Source organism: Monodelphis domestica, chromosome 6 (genome assembly GCF_027887165.1).
Source record: "Monodelphis domestica isolate mMonDom1 chromosome 6, mMonDom1.pri, whole genome shotgun sequence".
NCBI classification, from domain to species: Eukaryota; Metazoa; Chordata; class Mammalia; order Didelphimorphia; family Didelphidae; genus Monodelphis; species Monodelphis domestica.
Window position 1 is genome coordinate 40,327,756 of NC_077232.1, and position 11,702 is coordinate 40,339,457.

The window sequence follows — 11,702 nt, forward strand, 5'->3', positions numbered from 1 at the left end:
TTTCATGGGGCATTAAGAGGTCTCAGATGTCACTGCACCTCAGTTCTCCAGAATGAAGAGGTGATAAAAAGGGGAAAATGCTCCTACCTGAATTCTTCATCTCTGATCTGAAAGAGAAGCAGAAAGAAATACCATCAGGGGGATTGCAGCAGGAGACATCCTTATTTTATTCTTCTATCCCTCCACCCCATTCCTCCTCCCCCTTACCAATTAATCAGTCAACAAGTATTAAGTGCCTACTATGTGCCAGGCACTTGATGTGCTATGTGCTTCCCTTAACATAAGAGAAGGAGAGAACACAATATTTTGCTGTGTTCAGGAGGCTGAGGGAAGGGCTAATTAAATGAGATGTCTGAGCTGCACATCAGTGGTGAGAAGACAACTTTCCATCCACAACCTGGACCTTTTCCACCTTTCCAGGATTCTTAATCTTTAAACAGCCATTCCATTCTCAATTTACTCTTTGATCTAGTGATATTAACTCTTCTTTGCATGATAAATTCCATCTCCTAACTCCAGGTATTTTTCCTGGAGTTCCTGCCTGGGCTGCTCTCTCTCCTGGCTTCCTTCAAGTCTCAGCTAAAATCCTACTTCCTCAAAGAAGCCTCTGCTCATCCCTTTATGCTAGTGCCTTAGTTAGCTCTGTTGATTATCTCCAATTTATCCTGGATATATTTTGTTTGTTTATAGATATTTGCATGTTTTCTCCCTCATTACACTGTGAGGTGCTGGGAGGAAGGGGGACTGGGGCTGTCTTTTGCCTTCTTTATATTTTGATCACTTAGCACAGTGCCTGGCATATAGTAGGCACCTACTAAATATTTATTGAGTGATTGAATAGTCAGACCTAGCAGAGACAAGGTGTGTGTGTTTGGGGGAGGATGGCACTATGTGCTGGACCTTGTCTTATCATTTCAGTGACTTCTACAGTTTAAAGACACCCAGGAACCACACAGTAGGTGACCAACTCTAGGTTCCAGCTATTCTCCTTGAAGATTCATTCCCATCCCTATCTAACAGTTTCTCCCCAGATTCCAATGTATTTGCTCCAGAATTAGCATAAACATAGAAACAGAAACTCAGAAATCTGGGTTCTATCCCAAGTGGGGCATTATGTGACATAGAAAGAATCCTTGGATCCCAGATTTAGGGCTGACAGAGTCCTTATGAGCCATCGAGTACAAACTTCTTCATCTCTGGATGAGTAAATAATAATAACAGCAAATATCTTTGGGATTGGCTGAGTGTTTTCATATGATCTTCATAACAACCCTTGGAGGCAGGTGATATTATTAGCCCCATTTTCAGATGAAAAACCAGGTTTACAGAATGTCCCCTTATTACTCAGTTAGTAAATGTCTTCAGGTGGACTTGATCTCAGGTCTTCTTGACCTCAAGCCCTGGCTCTGTCCATTGTACCACCTCCCTCTCTGGTCCTTGACCACAGAACAGTTAAGAGGAACATGACTAGATGATTTCAAAGGTCCCCTCCAGCTCAAGGATTCCATTATTCCAAAATCATAATTCAATAAAATCTAAGCCAATCCAGTATTATTCAATTCATGCATCGATTAAATACCTACTCTGTCCCCAACACTGCATTAGGCACTGTGAATAAAAACTAAGAATGAAATAGACCTTATCTTTAAAGAACTCTTCTTGGGGGGGGAGGGTGTAAAAATTCAGTTCAGTTAAAAATATTAAGTACTTACTGTATATAAAGAATGGGGGATCCACTAGGTACACAAAAATGAAATCAAGCATTGTCCCTGCTCTCATTCATCTAAAAATTTATATCCTATTTGTAAATAACTTTTAAGAATTCAACTCAGTTTTGTAAAAAGGGATTATTAGGTTCTTACTGTATACAACGGATATGGTAGACACTTGGGAAACAATGATGAAATCAAGTACTGTCTTTGATCTAGGCAGGAAGTTAAAATGGAATCAGTGTTTTGGAGCAGCCCAAGCAAGGACTAGGAAAAAGGAAGGGAAGGGAAGGGAAGAATAAGGAAGGGGAGGGGATGGAAAGAGGTTAACTTGGGAGTAGTAGATCTCCTTTCACTGTGGGTTTGCAAGCAAAGGCTTGGTAACTCCTTGGACTTATTTTAGATAGGTTGCTAGTTGCTACTCTTCTAAAGTAATGGCGAGGTGATGGACTCAGGATATAGAATGAGATATATTTTCCAGACATGACCAATATGAGGATTTATTTTGTCTGATTCTGTGTTAGGACAGCTAGGTGGTGCAGTGGATAAAGTGCTGGGCTCCAAGTCAAGAAGACTCACTTCCTGTGTTCCAATCTGGCCTCAGACACTTACTAGTGTGACCCTAGGCAAGTCACTCTGTACTGTTTACCTCAGTTCCTAATCTATTAAATGAACTAGAGAAGAAAATGGCAAACCACTCCAGTATCTCTGCCAAGAAAACCCCAAATAGGGTCATGGAAAGTCAGACACAACTAAAAAATGACTGAAGAACAACAAACAAAGCATATTTGTTACAAGGGTTTACTTTTTCCTCTTTAATGCAAGTGAGACAGAAGACAGAAGAGACAGAATATAGATTTTGCTAGTTGGAAAAAAATGACTTTTTAAATAAATACATAAAATAAAGGATGCTATTTTAGGCAAAAGATGGACTAAATAACCTTTAATCCTTTCCAACTCTGAAATACTGTGGTTTAAGGAAGAAGGAAACATTTCTATAAAATATTGACTTTTCTCTATTACTTAAAAAAATCCTCCCCAAACCGTGGTTATTATTTCTTCCCACAGTCCACTCTCAGTACTTTCAATTATCACATCAGATTCTCCTGGGGCTTGAAAGTGATTACATGAGTTTTCCCCTTGGGATATTTTCCTGAGAGAGATTTTTCATCTAACTCTCAGTCTTCCCTTGGAGGAGCTCACCCATCCGCTTGGGTGGGTGACAAAGCATTCTTCATTTCCTCCATCTGGGCTACAGAAGTTGAGCAGGTCTGAAGACAGCATGCCCCCATCCCCCCATTGTGGGTGGTTCACCAAGGACAAAAAACAAAGGCTGGGCTTTTTCTTAGGCACATTTAAGTAAGACCAAAAGAACAGCTCACTAAGAAAACAAACAGCTCCCAAACTTTTCTAGTTAGCACTATAAATAGTTGGTAACACTTAAAAATTAGAGTGGAAAGAGGCCACTAGGAAGGTAGGTGCCATTTCAAACAGACTGATAATCTCCAACAGAGGAGAAAGATGGAATTAACACAACACTTACAAGAGAAAAAAGAAAATTTCTGTTTCCTTTCCCTTCTCTTCCCAGTCCCCTTCCCTTGCCTTCTCTTCCTTTCCTTTTCTTTTCCTTCCCTTCCTTTCCCTTCCCTTGCCTTGCCTTGCCTTGCCTTGTCTTCTCTTCACTTGCCTTCCCTTCCCTTCCCCTTCCCTTTCCTCCCTTCCCTTCCCTTCACTTTCCTCTCTTCCTTTCCCTTCCCTTGCCTTCCCTTGCCTTGCCTTGCCTTGCCTTGCCTTGTCTTCTCTTTCCCTTGCCTTCCCTTGCCTTCCCTTGCCTTCCCTTGCCTTCCCTTGCCTTCCTTTCCCTTCCCTTGCCTTCCCTTCCCTTCCTTTCCCTTCCCTTCCTTTCCTTTCCCCTTCCCTTCCCTTCCCTTCCTTTCCCTTCCCTTCCCTTCCCTTCCTTTCCCTTCCCCTTCCCTTCCCTTGCCTTCCCTTCCCTTCCTTTCCCTTCCCTTCCCTTCCCTTCCCTTCCCTTCCCTTCCCTTCCCTTCCCTTCCCTTCCCTTGCCTTCCCTTCCCTTCCTTTCCTTCCCTTCCCTTCCCTTCCCTTCCCTTCCTTTCCCTTCCCTTCCTTCCCTTCCCTTCCTTCCCTTCCCTTCCCTTCCCTTCCCTTCCCTTCCCTTCCCTTCCCTTCCCTTCCCTTCCCTTCCCTTCCTTCCCTTCCCTTCCCTTCCCTTCCTTTCCCTTCCCTTCCCTTCCCTTTCCCTCTCTTTCCTTCCCTTCCCTTGCCTTGCCTTGCCTTGCCTTGCCTTGCCTTGCCTTGCCTTGCCTTGCTTTCCCTTCTCTCCACATATGAATATATAATCTTCCTGAGGGCAGGGAGGGTTTCACTTTTGTGTTTTTCAAAGACATAATACGGTGCCTGGTACATAGGAGTAGGGCTGATTCCCATGATTTTTCTGATACACAGAACTCAGATACAGAAACACTTTCTGTTAATGAAAGTTGGCACCTTCTCTTTGACTTAAGAGTCTATAGAGAGCCTTCCAGAGAAGAGAACACACTGCCCAAAAGCAACATTGGCTGGTAATACTCCTGAGCATAGCCAGAACTAGCTCAAACTATAATTTTGAACAAAATAAATATTTAAAAGTACAATAGAACATAGATAATGTTAATTTGTGGATTTCTAAATCAATATGCGAACCACAATATGTGGCCCTGTTTCCATTTGAGTTTGATATAACTGATCCAGAAATTGATCTGCCCAGTGTCCAGATTATCAGAAATGAGATTTGTGACTAAGGTCTTCCTGACTCCACCCCATTGCCTCTCAGCACATAGTAGGTGTTTGATTGTTGGTTCATCTGTTGCCTAGGAGCTTCCTTTGACTTTTAATGCAAATGTCTTATGGGAAACTAACTGAGCAAGAGACCATTATAAATTCCATGACTATCAATGATGTCATTAAAACTCAACACGAGTTTTCAATCATCTGAGCTGTTTAAGTATAGTTGTCATGGAGAACAGCTGATACCACATAGAAGTTTCCCCGCTTAGTCTAGAACAGGTCTTATTTACGGATAGGCTTTTCCATTTCCTTGGGGTTTATCAATAATGACTTTTCCAAAAGGGGTCAGAGAGAGGACACAGAGTTTTGTTTGATGGCCATGTGTTTTTGTTGTTGTTTGCAAGAAAGACTCCTCTGGGGCCATTTTAAAGTGAGTTGCTGCTCCTCTTGGGGCCTCAGTTTCCTCATCTGTAAGACTAAAGAGTTGAACTAGGTGACCTCTAAGGTTCCTTCTAGCTCTTACTATTCTTTCATTATGGGAAGAGAGAGAAAAATAAGGGGGATTAGGATTTTAAAAATCTATACCTTATTCCAATAATCTATACTTAAGGAACAGGAGGAGAATGAACACTAATCAAGAGACAGCGAGGAGCAACCAGGGCACAGGAAGCAAAATGGGGTATGAAACCCCAGACCTATTAGTTCTAATGCTTATGGACATCCCACACTTTCTAGGATCACTGATATTCTAGCAGATGTGGAGGGCTACACAATTACATTTGGCTACACTGGGTAATATGTAGGATTTTTTTTTAATGGATAGAGAATTGGCTCCAGAATCAGGAAATCCTGCCTCCTACACAAACTGGCTATGTGACTGTATTCAAGTCACTTAATTTTGCAGTGCCTGTTCTCTAAGATGCTTAAGTAGCAGAGAAGGTACAGATCTGTATTGGAAGAAGGAATTTCTTTACTGAGAGTTTTCTACACCAATGAAATGACAGATCTCAACCAAAAACTAAAAGTGATCATTAATTGAATTGCTAACCTTCATCACTGGGTTTGAGGGAATCCCAAAAGATCAATCAAATCCAGCCATCTTATCTTGATTAGTCAAGGTCAAAGTCTACAAATCTAGAGAATCCCCCAAAGTTCCCTTTGGGGATTATTTCCCACTACTCCATTTCACAGACTTTTCATCTGGCTCAGGTGAGAGCCCTAACCCTTCTTACCTCAATGGCTTGGCATCAAGGCTTCTTAAAGGTTCTTAGAGCTGCTTGGGACCAATTCATAGAGGGGCATCCAATTCAGTGCCTTCATTTTACAGAGGAAGAAACTGAAGCTCAATGATTTGCCCATTATTGCAAAGCTAGAAAGAATTCAGGGTAAGATTTGAATTCAGGTCTTCCCAATTCCAACTCCAGTACTCTAGGTTCCACTGCTTCTTGCTAGTCTACCTTATTTCTTAGAATTCTTCAAGGCTGGAGCAGCTAAATGGTTCAGTGGATAGAGAACCAAGTCTAGAGGCAGGAGGTCCTGGATTCAAATCTAGCCTCAGACACTTGTATAATTGTGGGCAAGCCACTTAATCACAATTGCCCTTCTTTTGCCTTGGAACTGATATTTAGTATTGACTTTAAGGGAGAAGGGTAAAAAAAAATCCTTCAAGTTTTACCTCTTCCAGCATACCCTCCTTGATTTCCCTGCAATTATATTACCCTTACTGATTTGTTCACATGTTGTAGTCCTCCACTATATTATAAGTTCCTTGAAGGGAAGGATTGTGTTTCATCCTGCCTATTCAGTCACAGTGCCTTTGCATATAGCAGATGCATTAAAGATTGTGATGGAATACTACCATGTTATAAGAAATGACAAGGGGAATGGTTTCAGAAAAACCTGAAAGTCTTATCTGAACTGATGCAAAGTGAAATGATCAGAACCAGAAGAACACTGTACACAGTAACAGCAATTCTATAAGGAAGATCATCTGTGAAAGGCTTAGCTCCTCTGATCAAGACAATGAATGGTCCAAGGCAATTTTAAAGGATTCATGATGAAAAATGCCATTCACCTCCAAGGAACTGAGGAACTCTGAGCACATATTAAATAATACTTTTTCCCCTTTATTTTGTCCAATTAGTTTTGATCAGAGATCCACAGATTTCATCCCTCTTTTATTAAATGACTGCCATTTATTGAGTGCCTATAATATCTTCTATCTCAGTTTCCATGATACTTGTGACTCCTCCTACTTCTATTTTTTTGCTCCTACTTCTTTAATAGCATCTTCTCTGTTTCCTGTGATGGTTTTGTCCTGCCCCTTTATAAAAGTGGGTTTATCCCAGCATTCTATTGCAGGTTCTTTTCTTTTCTATCTTTACAACTGTCTCCTTTGGTGGTGCCATTTACTCCCATGGTTTCAATTATCATTCCTATGTAGATGACTTTCAGATCTATATTTCCAACCTTTGGCCCAACCTTCAGTCCTGTGTCTTACTTCCTTCTGAACATCTTGTCTAGACTCTTAGAATAGCTCTTAAATGGTTATCCTGCCTCTGGTCTATCCCCTCTATAGCCTTTACTGGCTGCTCCTGCCCAGAAAATCTTTCCAATTTGCTATGATTGAGTCATCTCCAAGTCCTCCTGAAAAACATTCAGTGTCTCCCCTCTGCCTCCACAATAAACCTAACTTAATCCTGGACACCACAAGCTTCTGTGATCTGGCTCCAATTTCCCTGCCCAAATGAACTTTCCATGAGCACACAGGTGGCTGGAAGCAAGATTAAATCCAGGCTCCCTGATTCCAAGGCGGGTGTCCTTTCTACAACACTGCCCCATCTTCATTGATGGGGGATAATTCTGGGAGATCGTATATGTACTGGGCATCGAGAGCTGTTTGCAGCAGAAAGTGTGGGTCAGGGAGCACTAGGCATTTATTTAGAGAGGTTACAGTCCAATTAAGTAGGCTCTGAGATATGGCAAGGAATAGAGAGTCATTGAAAGTTTCAGCAGCTAGATTGCTTTCTTGAAAGGCAGGGCTAGAGATGGTAGGTCCTGGTTTCGAATCTAGCCTTAGATACTTCCTAGCTGTATGACCCAAACCCCATTGCCTAGCCCTTACAGCTCCATTACCTTGGAACCAACATACAGGAATGATTCCAAGACAGGAGGTAAGGGATTTTTTAAACCCTTACCTTCCATGTTAGACTCAATACTGTGTATTGATTCTAAAGCAGAAGAGTGGTCAGGGGTTAAGTGACTTTCCCAGGATCACACAGCTAGGAAGTATCTGAGGCCAGATTTGAACACAGGACCTCCCATCTCTGGGATTGGCTTTCGATCCACTGATCCACCCAGTTGCCCCCAATGGATTTTTTTTAAAAGAAAGTTTTGGCTCAGCCTGATGAGTCTTCATGTCCTGATGCCTCTTGGCATTGACATCTGACCTCCTGAAGACTCCTAGGTCTTGCCATCTACTCTGCTGCATTACGGTACACCTGATAATGAAACTTTCTTTTATATTTTGCCTTGTCAAATTAGAGTCTTTGAGAGCAGAGACATTTAAACTTTTGCCTATTTGTATCTCCAGAGTTTAATGTCATGCTTGGAATATAGAAAGAACTCAAAGTTTTTTTCATCCATCTGTTCCTTCACTCATTCCCTCATTCATTTATTCTGAGCTGGAGTGACTTGATCAAAGTAGAATTTAAGGAGAATCAATGTTTATAATTCATAACTTCCCAGTTTAAAACTACAGATTGCCTAGGCTAATCTTGGGCAATTCAGTGGTGCTGTATATAGAGCAATGGGCTTGGATTCAGGAAGCTAATCCTTATGAGCTCTGTGACTGTGGGCAAGTCACTTTACCCTGTTTGCCTCAGTTTCCTCATGTGTAAAATGAACTGGAGAAAGAAATGGTAAACCACTCCAGTATTTTTGACAAGAAAACCCCAGATGGGATTACAAAGAGTTGGACATGCCTAAACAATAAAGTAAATCCTACATTTTACAGATGAGAAAACATAGGAATCCTGCCTCTGAACCTGACTTGATATATGGCCATGGGCAAGGCACATCAATCCTCCAAGTCTCACTTTTCCCATCTGTAAAATGGGGATAGCAATCCAATGGTATTTTCCTTTTAGAGTAGTTGCAAGGCTCAAACAAGAGGTAACTAGGATAGTATAGAGGACAGAATGCTGGACTTGGAGTCAAGAAGATCTGAATTATCCTGATTTCAGACACCATGTGATTTAGGCAAGTGTCCTAGCTTCAGTTTTCTGATCTGCAAAATGGAGAGAATAGTAGTATCCACCCTGCAAGGTTGTTGTGTGGACAAAATGAGACAACATTTTATGTAAAGTTCTTGGTAAACCTACTATTATTATTCCCTCTAGCATCCAGTGTTCTTCTCCTCTCTAAAAGAGGCAGCCAGCATTCAATTCAGAGTTGGGCTTGGGAACTGAAGGGAGGCAAAAGTTTCTCTAGTTCCCTAGCATCCAGTGGTGTGTTTAAGCTGGTTCTGGCTCAAGCTAATTGTTAAATTTTCAGTATTGGCAATTACATTTTGGAAATCAGCAAAACACTACAAATGTTTATTTTTATTGATTGTCAAGACTGAAAAAAATGTTAATCCTACAAATGAAATTTAAAAGTGTGTTTTGGATGACTAATATAGAAATGTTTTACATGATTACACATAAATAATCTATATCAAATTGATTACCTTCTCAAGGATGGAGGAAGAAAGGGGGGAAAGAATATGAAATAAAAAAATACATTAACAGTTTTTGTTTATATTGAGAAAAAATAAATTGAAATGAAATGTAAAAAAAAAGATGTTTGTTGGGGGTATGTTGTTTTTTTCAAAAGTTGATTGTTAAACATTTTCTAGCATCCTTCTATCAGAATCAGGCTTCAAAATAAATTCCCTTAAACAGGCTCTGTCTCCTTTAATCCTATTTCATTTCCACAGTCACATCCTTGAATGTCATTGATTCCTGAATGATTCTCCAAACTCTCAATCACTGAGGGATGATTTCTCTCTCTCTCTCTCTCTCTCTCTCTCTCTCTCTCTCTCTCTCTCTCTCTCTCTCTCTCTCTCTCTCTCCTCTCTCTCCCTCTTTCTATCTTCTCTCTCTATTTCTGTCTCTGTCTGTCTCTATTTCTGTCTCTCTCTGTCTGTCTCTGTCTTTCTGTCTCTCCCTCTGTCTGTCTGTCTGTCTGTCTGTCTCTCTCCCTCTCTCCCTTTCCCTCTCTCTATCTCCTCTCCCAATTTCTGTCTCTCTGTCTCTGTCTCTCCTTCCCTCTCTCTTTCTGTCTCTCCCTCCCTCTCTCCCCCTCTCTGTCTCTCTCTGTCTGTCTGTCTGTCTGTCTCTCTCTCTCTCACACACACACACACACACACATTTGAGCTCAGTCAGACACAGGAATCTCATAGGTGTAACCAGAACCACTTAATAAGCCACAAACAGCCTAGCTGCTTCCTAAAAGAAGGCTTGCCCCAACCATGTAGACAGGGGATGGGGCCAATTAACAACCTTGTAGAAATGTCTTGCTACTTAGCCTAAGCTCAGCTTGGTGCTATTTCTCACTGAGCCAATCAAGGTGAAAACGCCCCCTCTCTTTGCCAGCCCCCCTGTGGCATGGATGCTAAAATCCTCTCTAAGTACCTTCAAAAGAAGATACAAAACATCCCTTTGAAAATATTTGAAAATACCCTCAGGAAGGGCTGATCTAAGGGGCTCTGTGCCCAGGAGGGATCAGGGACCTACTGCAAAGGAGGTTGAAGTCCAACCTGCACTTGAATGAGAATTCTGTCATCCACCATCTTTCCTAATCCCCCTCAATTCCAGTGTTTTTTTTTTACTGTTGATTATTCCCTATTTATCCTGTTATAGATCTCATTTTCACTGAGCTGGTTATATAAAAGCATAATATATATATATCTTAATATAGTATGTGCTTATATAATATGTTACATATACTTATAAAATATAACAATCTATAGTGAATATACTTATAGAATATAAACTATAATCTATAGCATATATACTTATAGAATATAAAATATAACATAATCCATAGTACAAATACTTATAGAATATATTCTATAATCTATAGTAGAAATACTTGTGGAATATAAAATATAACAATCTATAGTATATATCTTATAGAATATAAAATATGATATAATCCATAATGTATATACTTATAGACAATAAAAGATAACATAATCTAGTATATACCTATAAAATGTAATATACTCCATAGTGTATATATTTGTAGAATATATAAAATATAATATAATCTATAGTATATATACTTATGGACTATAAATTATAACAATCTAGAGTGTATATCTTATAGAATATAAATAGAATATCCATAGTATATATACTTATAGACTATAAAATATAATAACCTATAGTGTATATCTTATAGAATATAAACATAATATTATTCATAGTGTATATACTTATAGGCTATAAAATAATATAATATATGTTTTATACTTACTGAATATAAAATATTATATAATCTATAGTATATATGCTTATAAAATATAAAATATGATACAATCAATAATGTATGTAGTATATAAATATACTATAATCTATATTAAATATATTTATATAATATTAAAATCTAATATATAACAATTGATATATACAACTAGTTGTATCTTATCTTCTCCATTAGATTGGGATCTTCTTGAGGGTAAGGACTGTCTTCTTGCTTTTTCTGCCTTTTCAGCACTTGGCACAATGCCTAACACATAGTAGGTACTTAATAAATGCTTGCTAGCTGACTGATTCTTAAGCCCTTGGCTTCACTCCTCCAGGGATTCCCACTACTTGTACTCTTAACATTAGGAAGTTCTTGTCATCAAGTCTGTTACATTTCTCCTGGTTCTATTGTGTCAGGCCAAAGCAAAACAAGGCTCATCCCTCTTCAAATCAAGTCCACAAGCATTTGCTAAGATTTACTATGTTTCAGGCACTGGACTAAACTCTGTAAATACAAATTCAAGAAAAAAAGAATGAGAATTCCTGACCTCAAGGAGTTTATATTCTAATTGGGGAAGACAACAGATGGGGAAGAGGAGATGGAACTCATAGTAGAGAGAGTCGGTAGGGAAAGATGTTTGTCCTGATGGATGCTATTATTATTAGCATCCCTATTTTGCAGTTGAGGGAACCA

The 11,702-nt window shown here is 39.7% G+C and overlaps 1 protein-coding gene across 1 annotated transcript in view; it reads right to left on the reverse strand.

Moving 5' to 3' along the window:
- TRIM44 (tripartite motif containing 44) overlaps positions 1 to 11,702 on the reverse strand; it is a 190,774-nt gene that overhangs the window by 101,126 nt on the left and 77,946 nt on the right. The window contains exon 4 of the mRNA XM_007497329.3: positions 88 to 107. Coding sequence (XP_007497391.2) covers positions 88 to 107 — 20 coding nt within the window. The remainder of the gene's footprint in view (positions 1 to 87; positions 108 to 11,702) is intronic.